The sequence below is a fragment of the Parasteatoda tepidariorum genome, chromosome 6 (genome assembly GCF_982258835.1).
Source record: "Parasteatoda tepidariorum strain Cologne lab strain chromosome 6, Ptep-v5.0, whole genome shotgun sequence".
NCBI classification, from domain to species: Eukaryota; Metazoa; Arthropoda; class Arachnida; order Araneae; family Theridiidae; genus Parasteatoda; species Parasteatoda tepidariorum.
The window spans coordinates 40,885,332-40,909,135 of NC_141760.1; the positions used below are offsets into that span (position 1 = coordinate 40,885,332).

Here is a 23,804-nt window from a genome sequence, read left to right on the forward strand (position 1 = left end):
ATCAGTAAAAACTAAAATTTCATCTGACTTGAGTTAAATAAAAAACTGAAATAAATATTTAATGGTCTTACATGTTCTTATAATAAGGTTAATAGAAAGTGAAATTAAAACTACGAATAATTATAAAGAGTATCAGTTACTTGTCCCATTTGTTTTCAAATAATTAACCCTAGGAAAATGATTTCATTTTTAGATAAATAATTTTAAAAAGTTCTCTTATAAAAAGTTTTAGCTTTTTTTTTTAAAGCCAGAAAATAAAACTGTTTAAATTTGTTTATGTATCACTTGGTAAAAAAAGAAAAAAAATTTTCTTTTCAATTTTTTTAAACATATGAATTTATAATAATAACCTGTTTATTAATATATAAAGCATGCAACTATATTTGAAAAATTGATCTTTTCAGAGTATATTATTTAAATTTTTATTTGATTTAATATCATTAAAATATTACTTTTTGAAAAAACCCACTTGAAGTTTTCAATAGTAGATACCTACTATAAAATTACATGAAGATTCCAGTTTCTTTTACTTTACTAATATTAAAAACTTAATCATATAAATCTTGACAAATTTATGCTGCACTATAAATTATATAAAAGTAAATGCAAAACAATAAGTTTTAGTAAAAAAAATTTTTTTTTGTTGAAAAAACCCACTTATCGTTCCAAGTGGGTTTTTTCAAGGTGGGCCCGCCCAATAAAACCCGGGCGGGTTTTTTCAAAGTGGGCCCACTTGGCGAACCCTGGTTAAAATGGAGGAAATGTATCGATTAAATTTATATGCAATTTACTTGGAATTTTCACAGACTACTTATGTAGTTTTTGTTACTCGTAAGACTTTTTCGAACTTTGTATTGATTGACCATTGTTAAACATTACATTCTGAAACATTTTTAGTTCAGTATATTACTCATTTGTTTTAAAAAATATGCAAAGTTGTTGTTTTTTTGTTGTTAAAATGGTATCTATCTGTATCTTTCACGATTAAAAAAAATAATAAGTCGTATATTTATTTCAAGAAAGTGGGCACTTTAATAGAAAAATATATCTTGAATGTAAACTTTAAATAACTAATTTTAGTAACATTTAGTTGTTTAATATTTCACAACATTCTCATTAATTTTCTGCTCTACACCCCTTACTTTTTTGGTGTTCTTACAATTTATCTTCCAGTAAATCTTCCTGGAGTACAGTGAAAAGAGGGCGGAGTTTATCTTTGCCAGAGACAGGTTGGCATTAATTATCTTGTCATTTTAAGGAAGAAATGATAAGTTACTTTAGCTGCCCTTTTAAGAATTCTATATTCGCGATGAAGAACTATATATATAACTCCCTTTTCATTTTTCAAAACGTTTTGCTTCTTTCATATTAATAAATAAATATAAAAAAAAACACCGGTTTTAAAGATGGTATCCAATTGGTACCGTTTTTTTTTTTTGTTATATTTTTCTAATTATTAGACGGTTCTTCTTATGAGGATGCTTTATAAGACAAATTCTGTTTTACATCATTTGGCATTTTAAAATTTTAAGTTAAGCAAAAGTGAATTCAGGCAAACCATGCAGTTTCAAATGCTGAAGCAATGTTTTCAGAAAAGGAAAATGTAAAATTATTTCAAAAGTACTTCCTCTTAATGCTAAATAACCCTGCCATAATTTATTCACATTTTGATATTTTGAAAACACATTTTCAACATTTGAAACTTCTTAGTTTAATTGAACTCACTTTTTTATTGTTTAAAATTTTAAATTACTTATGTTAATGAAAGAGAATTTGCACTGAAGGATTTCTCTCGCGATGTAGCGTCCTTTTTAACTGTTTTATGAGACTCTTATTTTAGCTATTCCTTTTTTCCTTTTTAGAGCTTGAAGATGTTGTCGACATTTTTACCAGACCCAACGTCGAATCTTACACTGAGCTTCTATTTGACAGTGAAAGATACCAGATGATTGTCGGCGCTAGGTAGGTGACACAGGCTTGTTTTGATAGATATTATACATTTTAAGTTTATCCTATTATTTTACATTACATTTAACAAAATCTTTTAAAACCTTATTTGTAACTAATTATATTAATAGTAAATGACTTCTTATTTGTTTAGTATGGTTGATGTATGGATGTGGGATTGTGTGGATATGTATGGATTATATATATAAAATTCAAAATAAAATGATCAGAAAACAACAGAACAGAATGTAGCATTAATACAATGTGCAAAAATTAAACAAATATTTATTTTATTTGCATATAACATTTTAATTATTTGATAAAAAAAATAGATATTTCATTAAAATTAGTTTAAGATTTTTATTGGAAATTTATCTATTTTTCCCTATTACCCATTTTACTGTTTAATTAGCTTTTTGCTATTAATTAAATCAATTAACTAAACAGTGCTTTCTTCTATCATTGATATAGAGATTATTTGTTTCGATTAAATTTGGAGAGTCTCAGGGTGTTAGAAGAAACAAACTGGCCTGCTACACCAGAAAAGCTGAAGATGTGCATGCAAAAAGGCCAAACTGAGGTAAACTCAAACAACTTTATACAAATCTTGTTATTTATAGTGATAACTATATTTTAAAAACAAAATACATATATGTTTAACATTTGTTATCATTATTTTTGGAAAATTTTGATTTGTTAAGTAGATTTATACTTTTTATTATAGTATTTATAATAAAATGTTTAAAAGATAACTGTTTAAATGCACAGTTATTTTCAAATAACTTAACAAAAATAAGTACAGTAAGGGTACTTATTTTTGTTAACACACAATTCTTTAAATATTATATTAATTTTGAAACTCTAAAGCAAACTAAAATTGTAACATTTGATGGATTTTGTCTATTCTTTAAATATTATATTAATTTAAAAGCTTTAAAGCAAACCAAAATTGTAAAATTTGATGGATTTTGTCAATTTTCATAAGTAATAATTTAGTGCAGATTTTTGTGTTTTAAAGTATTTGAATTTAAAAATTATTTTAAAGCAATATTAATCAGTTTCAAAATTTGTTTTTCCTTGTTCAAAATGTAAGTTTAATGATATGTGAATTGATTTATATAATACAAAGCCTGTTGTGTTTTGTGGCTTGCATTATAAAGTTTTTCTGCTGTGTTGGGTAACATTAATTTTTACACTTTTGAAAATATATGTTATAAATTTTAAAGATATATATGTTTATTTAACAGCATTTTATTTATTTATTTGTTTGTTTGCTTACCACATAATTATTTTATTTTTAAGGATGATTGTCATAATTACATTCGCGTTCTATTGATGCAAGGAAACAGAATATTTGTATGTGGAACAAATGCATTTTCACCTTTATGTTCATGGAGAGATGTAAGTTCTAACTTCCTGACTTTTATTTACTAGAAACTAAATTAAATTACATTTCATTATTTAAATTTGCTCTTACTTGTTTTCCCATTAGTCATTAAAAAATTCATTGTTTACATTCACTAATGAGTGAGAAGGAATATTAACCTTCTAAGTGTTAGTCCTGGCTTTATCCAAATTTTCAGGTGCTGGCTTTTCTGCATAGCAAAAAACTGGCTTCTCCGTTTTATTATATGAGAATATATTGTATAGCAGGAAACTTGTATAGGAAATTTATAATTTACTTTGAATATATACTAGCTTTAAAATGTAATGAAGTCTTTTTTAGGTACTCATTTACTTTCCCTGTTTTTTTTTACAATTTTGCAATAGATGTATATCTACCGAGAATTTAGATATTTTATGTGAAAATACATAATTTCAAATGCAGAATTTAAAAATTACTATTTTTAAACAAATTAAACACGTACTATTTTTTCTTTTATTGGTTAGAATTCAATATAATATCAAATAAAAAGATATTTAAGTTATTAACTCTAAACTTAATAATTAACTCTAAACTTAAAATTAAATTTTAAGGTTAGGAGTTAGAAATTATATTTATTACACTACATGTCAATGACTATAAAAATTAGGCATAGATAACAATGAATTATACTTTTAAAAAAATTCTACTTTCCAGGTCACTGTAACATATGAGAAACACTTCATTGCTAATTCTTTTTCACCTACATAAATAGTTTAAGATATAGAAAAACGGAGTTCAGATAAACCTAGGGTAAACCCTGAAGTTTCAAATGTAGAAAACGAAAAATTTCGAAGTATCGTTTTGTCAGTATTTGTTGCATTTGCAAACAAATAAAGGCAGAATTACATAAGATCATGAATAGGGGAAATAATCCTACTAAAATTAGTAATAATAATAACATTTTGGAAAAAAATTTAAGCATTTGAAACTGCATGGTTTACTCTAAGTGTATATAAACTCATTTTTCTCTAAACTGTAAATTTCAAATTAACAATAGAGGGGAAACAGAATTTGCCATGAAAAATTTCTTTAGCGTTATTGTGTCTTCTTAAAGAGTTTTGATGAATATAATTTTTCATCAGTTTTTCGAAGTTATTGTTTACTTATTGTTGACACTTAGATTATTCAATTTTAAATACTGCTGTTGACTGCCAAACAACACATTATATGTAAACAAAAATTTCTGCATCTATAGGTCAATTCCCTAAGTTCTGTCCATGGATGGGAGGATGGTGTTGCCAAATGTCCCAGAAATCCTCACGCAAATAGTACTGCTTTACTTACAACGGAAGGAGATTATTATATTGCTTCAGCTCTGGATTTTACATCTCAAACCCATGCCATCTATAGAATAATGGGAAATCAACCATACCTACGCACAGTGCAATATGATCTCAAGTGGTTGAATGGTAATTGGGATTTATCACATTTTTATCATCAATTAAAAATGAACTGAAATAAAATCATTTATTTTCCATGTTTTTCTTTTAAAGTAAAGGCAGTTATTTTGTAAAACATTGTTAATTTCTGTTTCATTTGAATTGAAATCAAATAACTTATTTTCAATGTTTTTCTTTTACTGAGCAGTTCTTATATAATGTAGTTCATTTCTCTAGCATTTAAAAATGTATGCTGAATTCTCGGATAGTGATGAAAGTTACAGTTTTTCTTTCTTAAATTTGTAATTTCACAAAATGAATTACTTGGCTAAAGTCATGCAATAGGATAAAAAAAAATTGCAAAAATTATCTCTTTCGATAAGCTAAGACTATGTAAAAGTGTGTTAAGGCTGTAAAATTTGTATATTTTATTCTTAAAATATAATTTACGATATGATAAAATGTAAAATGTAAAGCCGTAATAGCTCAGTGGTTAAGGCACTTAAGGTCATTGTGAAAAACAAAGGTTCATTCCTCAGCATCGGAATGAACCCCCCCCCCCAGTTTGTCTGAGAAGTAAAGGTAGCATGTGCACAATGCTACAATCGTTGCGTTGTTACATTCGTGCTATTGGTCACAATTCTGGGTCCTTAACCACCGGGATTCCCTGACTCACAAAAATGTGAGAATATGTTTTTTGGAGGTACAATGTACTTTTCTTATACTAACAAAAAGCTTTAAAAAAGAAAGAAGAAAAAAAACGAAGGTTTGTAATGTTTGTTTCTTTCTATAAATGCCTTTCTCTGCAATATTAAGAAATAAGTAAAATCAATATAATATCTAAATGTTACATATATCTTATATTGCTTTAAAAATAATGTTTGATAGATCAATTTCAATCTGTTACTAAAATTTATCTAAAAATAGCAACGCTTACAACACTGGTTAGGCATTATTATTGTTCCAAGTAATGTTTTAAAGAAAATTGATTTTGTTTTTATTACTTCAACTATGTTATAGAGTAAAGTTTAAACGGAAATTTTAAAAATTTTTATTCATTTTTTTTTTCAGAACCCAGTTTTATTGCTGCATATGAAATTGGAAATTTCACCTATTTTTTCTTCAGAGAAATTGCTGTTGAGTACATTAACTGTGGAAAGGTATCAATCTTTTATTATATTAAAAAGAAAAAACTATAAACAATCTTAAAGTTGTAATTTGATTGTATTTGTAGTATTAATTTTATCATCCATATTTGTATTTATTTAACTTTATTGTTATCAGTTTAAAAAGTTTTACTAATTTAACTTTCCCAATTCTTCAATAATTCTTAGATTGAAATTAATTTCTTAGGTTACTTTTTATTTTAGAATTTTTTTTCTTTGTAAAATTTCATTAAATTAGATCTATACCTGTAAAAACTTCTTATTACATTATTTTTGTGTGTTCCTCTTATCAGTATTTACTGCAATTTTTGCTACTATTTTTTTTTCTCAATAAGCAAAGCATTTAGTAGTTATATTTACTTTCAAGATTTTGCTTATACAGGACTTCTATTTCTTCTGTCTCTTATGTTTTCCCATGGAGAATTATATGAATGCCAGTCTACTATATGAAGTCACCAAAATTTTGTTCGTGAATATTTTTGACACCATTAAAATAATTAATATTTCTAATTTTTTTAAAATTTTATTTTATTCATTGTAATCTGTTTTATCAAATTAACTTACTAAACTATTTTCAAAACTTTTTTTTAAACTCTTGGAATATGAACAGTTGTTTTGACTAAGTTTTTTAAATACTTTAAAAAATTTCAATTAGGTATCATAAAATACATTTCCCCAAATAAAATGAAACAAAAAAAAATAATTTAAAATATTTAATAGTGACTTAATAAGTAAGCAATTGGAATTCATACAGTATTTTGAGAGATGGGAAAATTGTAATTGGTTGTTACTTACCTTCTGTATTCTCTGCAGGACAGTTAATTTGTACTATTTGTTTGCATACTTATATAATTTAAAAGCATTCCCTTCTGATGCGTGAAAATTACTCTTGCAGGAATTTTTTATTTAAAAATTATTGAAATTAGTTTTTAAAGTTTTTGATTTTTTTTCTTCAGGTTATATATTCCAGAGTAGGAAGAATGTGTAAAAACGATAAAGGTGGCCAGTTTATTCTGAAAGATAATTGGACAACATTTCTTAAGGCCCGTTTAAATTGCTCTATCCCTGGACCATATCCTTTCTATTACAATGAAATTCAAAGTATTCACTTTGATGAAAGTCACCAAATCATGTATGCAACATTTACAACACCAGAGTAAGTTGATTTAACTCTTACATATCTAATCCAACTTTCTCATTACTTCTAGCATTGCTAATTCCTATGTTTTCTGTATTATGAGTTGCCCCCCAAAAAAAATTTTGACTTTTGAATTTGAAAATTTAAAATAAGCGAATATATGAATGTAAATATCAATTTTTTATGCATATCTTTTTTTCCCTTCTTTTTTAAGAAATTAAGTTTGCATGATATATTTTTTGATTTATTCCTTAATGAGAATAATGATGATTGATTTTCTCAGAAAGATTTAGTGCACGCTCTCATAAAATTTTCTGCAGTATGACATGAGACTTATTAATTTTTTATTATTATTTTTTTTTATTTTCGAAAAGGATCTTTTATCTAATGAAATCTTTTTAAATTAAGTTGTTTTGTCTTCTTGAAATTATATTTAATTATTGTGATTACTGTTATTTTGGAAACTAATTGCATATTCATAGTATACTCAAAGGGTTTTCCTTAAGTAAACAGAGCATTCTTAGATTATAAAAAACAGAGCTTCCATAACCCCAAAATAAAGTAATATTTCTTTCTTGTCTTCTTCTCCCCCCCCACCCCTCCGCGCTCAAACTTAGCTTGTAACACTTCTTGATTTATTTATCTAATGTATGTGATTGTTGGTAGCTGTATACTAGATTTCAGCTCTGGCGCCATAAAATTCTGAATTTAGTACAATTCAAATATTTGACTTTTTAAAAGACTGAGTTGTTATTTTCTATTAGAGATATGTTGAGTAAATAATTTATTTTATTTCATTACCTCAAATTCTTATTAATATTAAAGTCATATTATAAGAGTGATGTTACCCGTTTTTGTCAATAAAATTAACTATGTATATTTAACCATTTTACAGAAACAGTATTTATGGAAGTGCGATTTGTGCTTTCAATCTCTCGGCTTTGCATAAAGCTTTCAGTGGGCCTTTGAAATATCAAAGCACACCCAAATCATCATGGGAAAAACAAAGTGTTACTCATAACCATTTCCAGGTATGTAAAAATCAGATGTTTCTTGTATTCTTCATTTATAAAATGTTAATTTTGTTTGTTTCATTTTGAAATAAACTGTAATTAATAATAATGGCAATTATTTTTTTTACAAAATTAATAAATAATAGCTTTAAAAAGAATGTATATGCTTGCTTATCTAGTGTCAAAGTCCTGGAAGTGCAAACCATTTATTAGACTCTGAAAAATACCAGTTAGCTGATGATGCTGTCCAACCAATACATTCAAGACCTATCTATACAAAAGAACTTGAAAGGTAACTAACTGTAACTACCTTACCTTCTTCATTTAATATAATCAATAAAAATATCAAAATGAAATTTTCTTTAATTAGCAACTATTTTAGTTTTTGAAATTCACAGTAAGTTTATTTCAATAAACAATGTGCTATTGTTTGGAGAAAATATTATATTTTCTGCCAAAATAGTTGGATGGTAATATACATCTCGCTACCACTTGATCCGTTTTATCGAAATAAACTACTAAGAAGAATTTCGTCACACTCTGGCGTGGAATCAGCAGTGAAGGTGAGAACAAATGAGTGCATATTACATAAAGTCTTCAAGTTTTCTAATCAGTTAATCGTCCAACTGTTACTTCATTGAATGACAATTTAAGTAAAGTTATGCATTTTATACCCAGAGAATAGTGTTCTTTCATTTATTTCTCATAATGTAAAAAAAAAAAAAATACTGGTTCTAAATACCATAGGCTTTGAGCAAGAGTAGTGAATTTCTATTTGCTTTAATACCCAAAATTTTGTGACTTTTAATTGATTTTAACTCTTACATTAGAATTTTTTTGCAATTTTCTGTGTTGTATTTCAGCTTTGTCATGGTTAATATTATAAATTTGACTTAGTGCATATCCTCCAGCACTGTCAATATTCAAAATAAAACATTCTACATTGCAAATACTATTCAATTGAACTTTTTTAAAAGAGAATCCAACAGATTGCCTCTAAAAACTAGTTTCTAAGAACTATATTTAATTTTCTTAGTTTTCTAGCTTGGTAATTTCAAAATGTTTAGTTTAAGTTGTTCTATAATGACAAGATCTTCACCCTCGAATTTAGCTCTTGATTAAATCCTATTTTGCTTCTTTTTTTTTAATTTTTAGTGCACATAATAGAAAAATGAAATAAATATATATATATTTTTTGTAAATGACATATTTTTCAAATCTATTTCTTTTGTTTTTCAGTACAAGTAAAAAATGTTAATACTTCAGTCATTATGATTACTATTATTGTATTGTTTTATCATTATCATCACTTTTGCTGCAGTTCCATTATCCGCTTTTCTTTGTAGTTGAACTCTCTTTTGCTTTTCAGATTCACCTTTATTGTTGTTGATATAGTCCAAACAAAATATCACGATGAAATTCATGTCATTTATGTTGCCACTCTGGAAGGAGAATTAAAAAAGCTTATTAGAATGCCCAATAGCTCTGAAAGTTGCCTTATTGAGAAAATGCAACTTTTCCCTGAAGGTAGAAGACAGAAAATAAAAGTTATGAAGCTTCTAAAAGATACTGTAAGTTACAATAAAGTCCTTCATCACTTAAATACTCATAATAAAATACTATGAACTAAAAACTTTCTGAAATATTAAATGGTTAAGATAATAGTTTTTTTTTAAAAAAGATAATATAGTGTAAATGTTTTTTTGTTCTTTTTTAAAAGAATCTTCTTTTTCAGACAATACTGATCAAGTATGAGATTTATTCTTTGAATCTCGATTTTCCTCTTTTATTATCACTTTATTTTTTTCTAATTTTTTAATCATTCCCCCCCTTTTTTTGTTGCTATGTTTCGAATCGCATTGAAAAATAACTACATTGATGAAATTTTTTATCGTAAACTTTTGAAAATGCATAAAAATTAATCAAACAAAATTTCAAATCCATTAGTTGAGTAGAATTGAGGTCATATGTTGACAAATTATATTTTCCGTTTTGGTCTATTATATTAGGGGATCAGTCACTGATTAATTACTATAAAGTAATTTTCATCAATCAAACTATAGTCAGCTTTGCTATTAGAGTCTTTTATATTTGCACCAATAATTTTAATGCTGTACTATCTTATCAATCTTATTTCTAAAAAACTTTGTTTTCAAGATACCATTATTCCAACACTGATGCTTCAAAACAGACAATCTCTGTGCCTAAACAGACTCTATCCTCAGTGTTTGTTAAGTCAGACACTGAGAAATTACTTACTGTTAAGAATTAAATTACTTACTGTAAATTGTTAGCTAATGCTGCACACATCTTCTGAATTGTTTTTTACATCACATTCTTTTTTTTTTTTAAATTTATTTCACATTACATATTTTTTCTCTTCTGCAATTTCATGCCTGGGTAACTACTAAAAATTTTGTCATTATACATCTAAACTGATATAAATGATTTCTATTTCATAACTGGTTTAACTAGTTTTTGCCTATTCTTACTTTTCTTAACTTCATTATTATTTTATATTTAGAATTCCATTTACATAGGAACAGATGAGACTGTTATCAGAATCCCAATGCAGAGGTGTGAGCGATTCAGATCTAAATAGTAAGTAGTGTTGTGATGAATCTTTTACCACTTAAAATCCTTCAGGAAAATTCTAAGCTAAATAATAATGGGCGTCGCAGGTATCCAATTTTTAAGGGGGACGAAATTAAACTACATAGTCAAACTAGTTCTCTAAATTTCACTCAGAACAGAAAAAGTTTCTGAAATCTGCTAAGCATCTGTAAAAAGATTTAACTGGTTTTTACCTTTAATAAGTTAAAATCGATAACGATTGATGAACATTTCCCCTATTTGTATGAAATATTGAGAGGGACATATAGAGAACTTTAATTATAGAGGTGAACATACACCCATTATCTCCCTCAAATGACGCCCATGTAAATGTATATCTGCAAACTCTACTGGATTTTGCCAGTTTCTTCTGGTCTACTGGTTTAATAAAAATTCTCCCGCTTTTTGAACATTTTAGAAAATTCCCTAAAATTGAGTAAGTTTCCTTAAAAAATTCCTGTTGAAGTAGAATTTTATCCGGGTTATTGCTGGCTTGAATATTTAAATAAGTGTCACTAATACATAATAAAGTGAGCCTCATTTATAAAATTCAGTTAACTATCTTTGATGAATTTAACGCCTATTACTATTCAAAATTATGAATAAACATAATACATAAATAATATTTCAACATCATTCAATGTGAAATCATAACTAGAAAATATTGCAGTTTTTTTATTTTGATGACTATAAAAATCCCTAAAATTCCCTATGTGTAAAATATTTAGTATATTTTGCAACAATTATCTTAAAATTTATATTATTTCGTAAAATCTACTGTTTTTTTTCCTATCTGTGTTAGCGGCAATGTAAATGATGCTTTACAGAAAGGGCTTTCTTAAAGTATATTTCAGTTGTTTTATTATTTTCTTGTAAATTTAAATACTAGTATTATTCATTTGTATTGTGTTAAATTTTATTTTTATACAACAAAATTGTAATTGCAGTGATTGTATGAGCTCATTGGATCCATATTGTGGCTGGAACGATTATTCAATGGCTTGTGCAACCGCTCCAAATCGTAATCCACTAACCACTTTTTGGGAGCAAAAACCAATACGATGTCCAAAACCTAATGCTCCTGGTAAGTTATTACTTTATAATTAATTTTTATTCCAAGATATGATTTATTCAATGAAAAAATTTTTTTGGATTAGTTTTAAAATGTGTTCTTATTGTTTCCTCTAAAATGTTGAGTAACAAATTTACCTTAATTTACAGTAAGTGCATTGAACAAGAAATTTTTTTTTAATTCCAGACTGATATTGCCATGTTTAGTAAATAAAAAGTGAGTGAAATTACCCATAATAATGCATAACTCTGTAAAATACAAAGCCTCCCGTTTAAAGGTTAGCGTTATGAAAATCTGTTGTGTTAGACAATAATTTAATCTGTCATGTCAATAATGCAGTTTTTATTAGAAAAAAGATGTGTTGTAAACATGTTTTTAATATTTCTTTTCATTTTTTTTCAACTTAATGAATTATAAAGTATTAATTTATTCTTTTTTTTTAATAGTGGATGGTGGCTGGGGAAAATGGTCTTCTTGGTTGCCTTGTTCTAATTTAAAAAGAGGATCTTTTGATGAAGGCTGTCTTTGTCAAAAAAGAATGTGTAATAAACCTGCACCAGCAAATGGTGGAAGTCCATGTGAAGGAGTTGAAATACAAGTTACAAATTGCACTGGTATGTGTATAAAATATGACGTGATTTGACATTGCTTTTTTTGTATTTAAGTTTTATTTTTCCATAATATATTATTAAGAATAATCCAGACCAATAGAAAAACATAATGTTTGTGGCATAGATATGCAATCTTGCTATCTTCTAAAAATATTTTTTTCAGAATAAGATTTTTTAGTCCAATTTATGTATATATTTTTAAAAAAGAATTAATAATTCTCAAATTTTTTGTTAATAAATGAATTTTTTTTATTTATTACGTAGTAAAATAGAATTTCACTCTATCTCCTTTAAAAACATCTACATATATTACAATTTTCCATAAATATTTAATTTATTGAAGGGAAGTATCAAAATAATAAGTTATAAATATTAAAATTACTAATAAGTATTAATAATTATTATTTTAGTTCATGGTCAATGGACTGAATGGTCTGCATGGTCAGCTTGTTCTCAAAGTTGTGGCACTGCTGTTAAAGTACGTCGTAGAACATGCGGTAATCCTGCCCCACAGCATGGTGGTCATAATTGTATTGGACCTGATACTGATGAAATGTTCTGTTCCACTAATCAACCTTGTCCAGGTATATAACATTAAGTTTTCAAAACAATGAGAGTTAATTCCATTACAGTACAATTTTATACTATCCACCATATTTTCTATGTCATTTTATATTTGAGTATAATTTGCCATCAGTAAGAAGATTTAAAAATTTACTGTAAAGTATGAGAAACATTAAGTTTCACATATTTAATTGCATAACTATTTACACGTAGCTAGAATGAGCTTGGAATGTAGTGAAGCTATTATTCATTTAGCAATATATTCATATTATACATTCATAGTTTAAGATTGAGGGCATATTAATAAAGTGGAGAACATGTATAAATATTTTTTTGTTTTTCATATAGAAGTTTATAATGAGATTTCTATTGTTTTCATCATGTTCGAAGGAGGGAAAAATCTCAACAATTCTTTTTTAATAAATTGAGAATACTGCATTACCTGCAACTTTTTGTTCTTTAATTTTTATTTTACTGACCTTGAAGTATATGGGTAACATAAAAAAAATTTACAAAAGGAAAAAACAAGTGAATTTACCTAATTTTATTATTATTCACACATTAGCAGTTATATTGTAAAAACTTCCTTTAAAAATTTCTTAAGAGTTTTTTCTTCTTCTTGTTATGGATCTAGATATATAAATAATCCATTGTGATATATTTTATACATGCTGGGCAAAATGAATAAATTTCAGGCATAAAATTTTTTTTGCAATCTTTACATATTTGAATGTTATTATAGTTGATGGGACATGTTTTCTTTTATTTACTTATTTTCATAATATAATATACAGTAGGGGACCATTGCTATTCTGGATAACTGATTTTTCCGGTTTTCTGAATCACTACAAAAAGCCGTTTTTTTTTTACTGTTAAACCCAACTAAAAAAAAAAAAATTGGAAATAATCTTAAAAAGAAGAAAAAACGACGAAGTAATACACTAATGATTATATCCAAAATGATGGTAAGATAAACATCTTTCAAAAAAGAAAGAAAAATCCTAAAATCTTATGAGAAAAAATAAATTTTTTTTTTTTTAAATGGTGGGAAAATTTATAGAATTCCGTTCCGGTTTTCTGATTTCCGGATAATGGGTTCTGTACTGTACTTGCTAAAATCCTCACACTCTTTTATAACAATTTTAATTTTAGATACATAACTATTACATATTTATGCCATGTCTGAATACTTATAATTTAGTATTTAAACACTTTATATTTTCAGCATTTTCAAGATTACCTTTAGATGGTCATTGGTCTGAATGGACATCTTGGAGCGAATGCAGTGCATTTTGTGGTAGCGGCATCCAAACAAGGGAAAGACGCTGCAATGATCCTGCTCCCCAATATGGAGGAAAAGAATGCATAGGCTGCCCTCAAGACTTTAGAATCTGCAATAACCATATGTGCCCAGAACATCGAAAATCTTCACCCTGGTCACCCTGGCTTTTGGTGAATACTACAAAAGATGGTTACTTCCAACAAAGATATCGATCAACGTGTCGTGCCAATGTGCCAGACATTAATGACATCAGAATGGGGCATTTAAAGAAAGAAGAAAGATTTTGTCTTGAAGGAAGCAACAGCTGTTTAGATTCGGGTATGCCCAGACTTTTGAAATGTTTTGTTTATTTGGCAGCTAATTAGTTACTAACTCAAATCAATCGTAAATTATAATGGTTTTGATTTGCTAAGATGTGTTAATGGCCCCTCAAATATCTCCCAGATAGCAGACAACCTTACAGGCAAACATTTACAGTTATATTTTGTTCTATTTTTAGCATTTATCAACATTGATGGTGGTTGGTCAGAATGGGGGACATGGTCTATCTGCTCTGTGACTTGTGGATCTGGAGTACAATACAGAGAAAGAACTTGTGACAATCCTTCTGTATCTGGTAATGGTGCTGACTGTAAAGGCCCATCAAGATCAGAAAAGAAATGTGAAAATCCAGCTTGTGATGGTATTATATAATTATAATTTTTATAAATTTTGAAAAAATAAATTAGAAAAAGGGTTAATGTGTCAATAAATCAGAGATTATTTAAGCAATAAAAGCACAGAGAAAATTTATATCACATTTCATCAAATTAATTTAAAAATAGTGCTGTATTGGTTTGCATATGGTTTGAAATTAATGATACACCAATGATACAACATTAGAAATTGTCCAGAAGATTGATTTTTGGGGGGAAACGCTATGATTTCCATCAACAATAGAGTAGATTCTGTATAATGTGCTGTTTGATACAAAATTTCAGTTTAAAAGAAAAGAAAAAAAACGTAACTTATAAAAGTATTAGTTGATATGTGTACTTAGTTGCTAACTTTTTATCATTGATATTTTTTATCATTTATTGATATTTTTTATCATTTATTGATATTTTTTATCATTTATTTATATTTTTTATCATTTATTGATTTTTCTTATCATTTATTTTAAAAGTAATTTCTTTTAATGTACTAATGTAAAATTTTTACAGAATTGTTTTAAGCTAATATTATTATTAAGAAATTTTTGTGAGAATGCAAAATGCAACAATTTTATTTTAAATTAGCTTACTTTTCGATGTAATTTAGAAAACTCTGATATTTTGACTCATACTTCTGCTATTGCCTGTAAATTATGAAACTCTTCTGTGTTAACCCTCTTACAATCTTGCACATAAAAAGTCATACTGCAATTTGCACTTATTTTGAAATTGCAAACTAGTTTTCCTTGTTTTATTAGATAAAAAAATTTGTGCTTAACTAAGCAAATTTACCTGAAATTTTTCCTTCTTCTAAAGTATCACAAGTTTAAACATATGTCATTGTGTAATTTTAGTTATTTAAATTTTGCATTGAATTTTAACTTAACTAAATAATTAATTTAAATTTTTTTTCTTCTTTGTATTATAGTTTCTGAAGGTTGGGATGAATGGACTGTTTGGTCACTTTGTGATTACCAAAATATGCAACACAGACAACGTAGATGTAATGCAGATGTCCCAAGCTCAAAGTTCTGCTCTGGACCTAGTCGTGAGTTGCGTCTTTGTGTGGACACAGCTTACAGTGGTAAGTGGCCTTATTTTCCATTAAAATTAGGAGAGCTTAATAGATTTCGTATTAACACATGCAATAAAATTTCCTACTTAAAAAATGTTAAAGTTTAAAAGTTACTTCTTTGTGAAAGTTCATAGGTGGGTGGGATTTTCAAAATTTTATTTACTGTGAAGAGTTGGCTATAAACTTGATCATCTGTTTTTATAAATAACAGAAATAAAGATTTCTGTGTTTATAACTACAAATAAACTTGATGAGAAATAGTCGCATGAATGCATAATGCAAAAGAGAAAATAGATCCCTAGTGTAAGCATCTCTTATTGATCCCACTTTTACCTGTACTTTTACCCACATTTATGCGAACAAATTCTTTTGATTGGTTATCAGCAGATAACTACAAAAGTTTTACACGGGAAAATAGCTTCTGATTGAGATTTAAAAATTAAGTTGGGGACACATATATCACTGTCTTATATAGGGTTGAGGAATAAATTATAAAATTTTTTATTTTATTTTAGTGAGCAATCAAGCTGAGGAAGCTCAGAGTACCGAGGAGGATGGAGTTCACATGGAGCATGTTATTTTAGCTTTGTTCTGTGGAATCCTTGTTGGGCTTGCATCTGGAGCTATTGGAATGTATCTTTTCAAGCAGAAAAAAATTCATGATCTACCTCATCTCACACCAAGAACTGCTGATGCTAACCTTTACATGTCAAATACAGAGTGGAAAGCAACGAGACCCCTTAATGATTCGACTTTAAAAACGCCCCAAAAAGAAGCCACAATCAAAAGAAACTGCAATGGGACTTTGACGAGGAACTTAAGAACTCCTTTATATTCAGAAGAAAGTTTTCGTACCTGAGTTACTGTAGCTTATGAGGGTTTTTTCAAAGACTGAACGTAGCATGAGACTTTGAAACTACTAAATGCCAGGTCGAAGGCAAGGCTAGTCGCATTTTCGAGTCAATTTCGTGTGATCTGAAGATGTGCCATTCGGTTCAAAGAATCCAGTTTACTTGTTATTTTTGTTTTTGTTTGTTGAAAGTGAAGACTTTATAAGACTGTTTTTCTGTTATTTTACCCCAACATCACATGTTTCTTTTTTAATTAAAGGAATTTTCAATCTCCCACTGTTTTTCCAAAACAGAAGTTGATCTTTTGTTAGTGCAGCTGAATGGGATGGACTATATGAGTATAGCTCAACTAGCAATTTTCATTGTGTCTGAAAAAATGTTTTCATAATGGGCCTATTCATTATTTTATCACCTTGTGTTGGATGATTATTATTTGAATGAGTGGAACAAATTTATTTTTAAATATGTCTGAGAAGCTATTTTGCTTCTATTCTATATTGTCTCATAGAAGTTTTCATGTGAAAAAATATCATATCTTATCTTTTCCTTCATATCATCATCTCAGTATGTAATTACTCTGTATAGAGACTATTTAATGAGATAGATAATTTTGAGGGTTTCATCTTTGGATCCCTAGTGATTTAAATTAGGTGTTATGTTGAAGATATGGAAGAATTATGATATGAGTGCCTCAGCCAGAGTAGATTGAGTTTGAAATAAGTTGTACCCACACAAAAAATTTTAGAACAAAAATAAGAAACTTTGAAAATACCAATGAAAAATTTTATTTATTTTTTATTTTCCTTTCGAGGAAACTTATAATTTAATTATATTTTTATTATCTTCACTCATTTGTGCTATAAGTCAACTAATAGGGAAACACATGTTATTTAACATCCTCATTTCCATAGAAGTTTATTGTTTTCATTCCCATTTCTTATGTACATACATTGAACCATTGTTATCTTGTAAATATCATTCTGCATAAAGAAAGTTACAAATTCCCTGTTTAATGAAAATCTTGTCACTGTCTTGTTTAGTGTGTGCATGACTTTTTTTTTGCCAAAATTGTATTTCCATACAGTGATATGTAAATAGCTTACCACTGATTGTACACAACAATAAAAAAATTATTAAATTTTTTTTTATTCGCTTAATCAAGAGCAGTAAATAAGCATTTTCTTATTACTGTAAAAAGGAAGCATCATTTGTTAAAAGGAAGGAAGGTCCTTGGAAATAAATTATTTCAAGACGTTGAATAAATTAGAAAATTTATTTTCACGATTATTATATTTTTATTTCAAAAATTTATATTACAAAGAACGGCTTGTTTCAAGTCGATGTCTTAAAATCAAAGAAAATTAAGTTTTTGTGATATACATATTATGGAACAAGCTTATTTGAAAAAAAAATTAAAAACTTTAAAATGGTTATTGTCATTTGTTGGTTATAAAAAGAGAAAAAATACTAATAGCAAAAAATACTTTTTATAACAGTGTGTGTTTTTATTGCAATGTATATTACCTTTAAACATGAAAAGTTAGTAAAATATTTTTAAATATTAGTACTACATTCATGATTCATGGTAGTTTACGCAAACATTTATTCATTTGCAATATCATATAAATAGTTTTTTTAGAGCTTACTTTACCATCCTTATCTTTACATTATTAAAGTTTATCTATGAAGCTGTGTATTTATGTGATTATATTTGCTCAAGTTGTTTTAATTTTTGTAAAAAGAAAAAAGCAGCATATTCATAATTTCTGTGAAAAGTAAAGTTATTCTTTTAATACATGTTTAAACAGGGTTTTCATAGTCATTCTTAAATTAATAATCTTTTACTCATTTTACATGAAAAACCGTTATTTACATTTTTGAAAACAATATTTAAATATTGATCTGATAATTTAAAAGTCAACCTTTATTTTTAGTATTATTACTGCTATTTAAATTATGTTGTTGTCATGCTATGTTAATCTTTATGAAGTTATAATTTTTGAATAATATTTTCTTCTTCTTTTTATTAGTATTCTTTTGAAAGTTAAGTATATTTTCTTTATTTGCTTTCTTAGCTTTATGCATAAAAGTACTTACCAAATTAAAGAATTAATGTCTTAAAATATTCATCAATCATAGTAAGACTTATATGTCATTCCTCATGGTCCATGTTAACATTAAATGTACAAATAGTTCAAGAATTTTTTTTTAAAAAACTTCTATTTTTACTCTGAATACACAGATTTACTAACCTTAATAAAAATAACCCCCTCCACTTCTATGCTTTGATATTTGCCAGAAATTTAAAATGTTTTCTCACTACATTTCAAATTTCTTATTCAAAAAATTAAAAATCTTAAAGTTATCAACAAACAACATGAAATCAATTAATATGTTTTATTATCTAAATCTCTTATTATTTAAATGTAAATAAAGAGTATAAACAATTGAAATTAATTCAATTTAAATTATGTTGCAAATCTTTAAACTAAATAGAATGTCTCTAATTTAAAATTTGATATAATTCCATAACACGTGTGAATAATTACGAAAAAAAAATAAAGCATTCTGCATTTAACTTTAAAAAAAAGCTGATTTTTTTTAAAAATAAAAAAAAAATGGTAAGGCGTTTTGCTTGTTGACTTAATTAAAATAATACATAGTTTTTTTTAAATTAAAATACTTCATATTTTATGCAAGGAAAATATGCTGTTGCAATTTTACATTTATTAATTTTTTTCAGTATTTGATAAAAATTTGATTTCGTTTTTATTAAATAGTTTGACATTTTTTTGTATTTTTTAAATGTAAATTTTATTAAAACATTTTAAACAAGTCTTTTTTATATCTTGAAAACACATAAAAATGCAGTATATATTTAAATAAAATAAACACAATTACAAGCTTTAGTTCTTGCTATTACCTTTCATACTTTAGTTCTTTTTTCATATTTCTTTGTCAAATTCAGCATAAATAATAAAAATTGAATTATTTTATTATTGTTGTTTTAAAACAGAGGATTTGATTTTTAACAAACTTTTAAAATGTTACTTCTTAATGTTTATAACTTTGTTGAAGCCAAATGTGCCTTTCATTTTTATTTTGAACAAATGTATATTTGTATATTTTATGTTTTTAATAAAACTGTTTAATTGACAATGAGTTCTGAGTTATTGAAAAAAAGATTGCTTATTTTTTCCGTAAGGGATCGGGCAAATCAAATAACTAAAAGTTTTAAGATATTGATTTTTTAAATATACATTTATAAATTTAAGTTTGAAACAATAGTTGGCTTTTTTAATGATAATACAACAATTGAAAATTATTTTCTGATTTTCAACTAATTTATACAAAAAAAATTTCTAAAACAGTATTAATCTTCTAGGAATCTTAAAACAATTGCATTTTCTGATCTACTTTTTTGTTTAAAAAAAAGAAACACGAGGCATTAAAATAACCTATAACTAATAGTTTTCTTTTTTCCGCATCAAATTTAAACAAGCAATCAAATTTTCTTGTTAACAGGCAATTAAAAATCATGTTTTAACAAATTACTCCTAATGCATATTGAATAATAACTGAGTAACATTCAGAGTTAAAAAAAAAACATTGAAAGAAAAGTATCCAAGATAATTTATAAACTTATTTACGTTTATGAATTATTTTGCTTTATAATTATATTATTATTTATGAATTTTTCAAAGGCTCGCATGAAATGATACTTTTTTTTCGAATAATATGCTATTTTCTTTATTATTGTGAGTTTACGACAGTTACTCATGACTAATAGGCCAAGTTAAGCCTATCTTTAGCCAGCGCCATTTATTCTGAAAATGGCTCTTAACGTCAACATTTTCTCAGTTTTGGGAAAATGAAAAAGCATTTAGGGTCTAATTTTTTAATATTTAAAAACTTACATCAATGCTGCATTATCTGGGTTCATAAAAATTTGCAAAAAAAGAATAAGGCATTGATTTTTTTAATTTTCATTTGGGTGGAAAAATAATTGACGATTTTAAAAAAAGTTTAGTGATTTAAAAAATATTTAAATTATTTGTCTGTTTAAAAGTTCAGATAATTCTTCACGGCATATATAGTCTAAAAGGGTCGCATTCATTTCATCGACAATCACTTCATCGACACACCATTTCATCGACATCACTTCATCGACAGGCCGTTTCATCGACTAGGTCATTTCGTCGACAGGCCGTTTCCTCGACAGGGTTGTTTCGTCGACAGGCCATTTCGTCGACAGGGTCATTTCGTCGACAAGTCATTTCGTCGACAGGGTCATTTCGTCGACAAGTCATTTCGTCGACAGGGTCATTTCGTCGACAAGTCATTTCGTCGACAGGGTCATTTCGTCGACAGGGTCATTTCGTCGACAAGTCATTTCGTCGACAGGGTAGTTTCGTCGACAAGTCGTTTCGTCGACAGGGTCATTTCGTCGACAAGTCATTTCGTCGACAGGGTCATTTCGTCGACAAGTCGTTTCGTCGACAGGGTCTTTTCATTGACAGGATCATTTCGTCGATAAGTCATTTAGTCGACAGGATCATTTCATCGACAAGTCGTTTCGTCGACAGGGTCATTTCGTCGTCAAGTCATTTCATCGACAGGGTCGTATCTTCACCTAAGTTATTACATCGACAGGGTAGTTTTGTCAGCAGGGTCATTTCGTCGACTGGGTCATTTTGTCGACAGGGTCATTTCATCAACATGATCGTTTCATCGGCAGGGTCATTTCATCGACAAATCATTTCGTCGACAGGCCGTTTCGTCAACAGGTCATTTCGTCGACAAGTCATTTCGTCGACATGATCGTTTCCTCGACAGGGTCATTTCATCGACAAATCATTTCGTCGACAGGGTTATTTTGTCGACAGGGTCATTTTGTCGACAGGGTCATTTTGTCGAAAGGTTCATTTTGTCGACAGGGTCATTTTGTCAACAGGGGTCATTTCGTCGACAATATTAAGAGAAGATTATTTTGTAGGCAAAGTCATGCGTAATTTTGAAACTAGTCTTATGATTCTTTTACAATAGACGTTATGCCCCTTGCACTTTTTTGTAATTTAGTATATTTCTGATGAAATTTTTTAAGCCTAACCTGATGCAAAATCTTAATAGTATGTTGAAGTTGCCGGAAAAAAGCATTTCATTTGAAAATTGCCTACTCCTCTATTCATATCACGTTGCAAAAACGAGACATTAATTGTATTTTACACATTTAAGTTGTATATTACACAATTTTTTTCTAATCATATTTAACACATTTGTTTCTAAGATTAATTTTTAATGTACATTATTGTAGATTATCATCGCAAAAGCAATTGCAACAACTATTGTGAATGATTCTTGATGTAGGGAGTGAATGACGGGTGAAATTAGGAAGGAAAAAAAGACGGTATAAAATGAATCTGTGAGATAATGAAACCATGTGGTCGATAGATAATTTCAATGACAAGGTTTTTTCGTTAACAGGCCATTTCAGCTGCAAAAATTTTCTGTCGATAAAAAAGAAAATTATACTTATATAACGTTCCCCCGCAATGAGTAAAACGCATTAATACAGTTTAAAATCTTGTCCAAAAAAAAAAGAGAAGGAAAAGGAACTAACTTTTGCAATGATAACAATGGTGATGTTTACGAAGAATTTAATCCGAAAAACACAAACCTTTTAGATAGTTAGCTAGTAAGATTACTTCTTGTTTTATCAAAAATTTATATATTCCCTGTGTTTAGATATTTATTTTTTTCAAGCTCAGTTGATTTTTTTTTATATGCAAGTAATCGTTAATTTTGTTACTATTGACATATTAATAAAATTTTCTTACATGAAATTTCAATATTTATATATTTTCTCTTTAAAAGAAAGATCGATATAGGAAAAAAACAAACTAAGTTGTATGAGTGGCTATTAGTAAGGTTGGCGAGCGAAGTGAGCAACGGGCTGAACTTTATAGTATTATAAAAATCTTGGGGAAAAAATGCATGAGGGGAAAAATAAAATGAAAATCCAACTTGGAAAACATATTGGGAAATAATGTTGATAAATTTTTTGTTCTAATCCTCTTCCTCATGTCTTTGTAAGCTATTCTGCTGAAGAGGGAAGTTTCTGACAATTCTTGTGAAATTTAAATGAAATATTATTTTAAACAAAAATCTTGTTCTCGCATTTCCAGTTTATTTTATTTCGTATTTAATTAATTATTTATAACGTTGTGGCGTTTAATATGTATTTTATCCTTTTTGTTCCCTAAACATTTATAAGTTCTTTTACCTTATAAAATAAACTTCGTTAAAGTAAAAAAAAAAAATTTAAAAAAAAACTCACAATGACTCCACATCCTCGGTATGCGATGCAATCGAAATGATATAAAAAATGGTTCTAAATCAGAGGAGGGGAGGAAACCTGTCTAATTGGTTTTTATGATCTAAAACATTTGGGAAAAAAACGCAATTTACTACGATATAACAAATAAATTGACTTTTGAGTTTATAATTGAGGAGAGTTATCTATATGCATCTGATTTTATTCCCATTAATGTTTTATTAAAATAAGTTTAGCAAACTTGTTTTTTTACTCAAATATTAAAATGTTTTTCTTTTCGATTTGCAAGATAATAAAAATTTATTTAAATTAATAAAATTTGCAGGGAGAGTATATATTTTAAAGGCGAGCAATAAGTCCTTTAAAAAGTGTAAAAGTGTAAATTTTTAAATATCATGTTTGATATGTGTCCTGATAAAGAAATGTGAATTTTCGTTACCAAAACGAAAAAAGTGGAATTTTGAATGTTGATAGAATATTTTGTGAAATTTTGCCCTTGTGGTTTTTGCTATGCGTGAAAATTTTTATAAATTGTTTTTCTCATTTGTAGTCTATTGAACAAACTTGATATTTTAAATACATATGCATTTTTTATTTTCATTTTTTCTACATTTTAGTTTTGAGTCTCCTGGCTTGTTCAG

The 23,804-nt window shown here is 27.4% G+C and overlaps 1 protein-coding gene across 1 annotated transcript in view; it reads left to right on the forward strand.

Annotated features, from left to right (window-relative positions):
• Sema5c (Semaphorin 5c) overlaps positions 1 to 19,988 on the forward strand; it is a 66,718-nt gene extending 46,730 nt beyond the window's left edge. Inside the window, exons 3-19 of the mRNA XM_016071526.5 lie at positions 1,863 to 1,962; positions 2,419 to 2,527; positions 3,250 to 3,348; positions 4,569 to 4,782; positions 5,824 to 5,912; positions 6,875 to 7,074; positions 7,952 to 8,087; positions 8,249 to 8,361; positions 9,439 to 9,640; positions 10,594 to 10,670; positions 11,630 to 11,766; positions 12,201 to 12,368; positions 12,776 to 12,949; positions 14,155 to 14,529; positions 14,711 to 14,893; positions 15,832 to 15,987; positions 16,494 to 19,988. Coding sequence (XP_015927012.1) covers positions 1,863 to 1,962; positions 2,419 to 2,527; positions 3,250 to 3,348; positions 4,569 to 4,782; positions 5,824 to 5,912; positions 6,875 to 7,074; positions 7,952 to 8,087; positions 8,249 to 8,361; positions 9,439 to 9,640; positions 10,594 to 10,670; positions 11,630 to 11,766; positions 12,201 to 12,368; positions 12,776 to 12,949; positions 14,155 to 14,529; positions 14,711 to 14,893; positions 15,832 to 15,987; positions 16,494 to 16,837 — 2,876 coding nt within the window. The 3' untranslated portion in view covers positions 16,838 to 19,988. The remainder of the gene's footprint in view (positions 1 to 1,862; positions 1,963 to 2,418; positions 2,528 to 3,249; positions 3,349 to 4,568; positions 4,783 to 5,823; positions 5,913 to 6,874; positions 7,075 to 7,951; positions 8,088 to 8,248; positions 8,362 to 9,438; positions 9,641 to 10,593; positions 10,671 to 11,629; positions 11,767 to 12,200; positions 12,369 to 12,775; positions 12,950 to 14,154; positions 14,530 to 14,710; positions 14,894 to 15,831; positions 15,988 to 16,493) is intronic.
• The last annotated feature ends 3,816 nt before the right edge of the window (positions 19,989 to 23,804 follow it).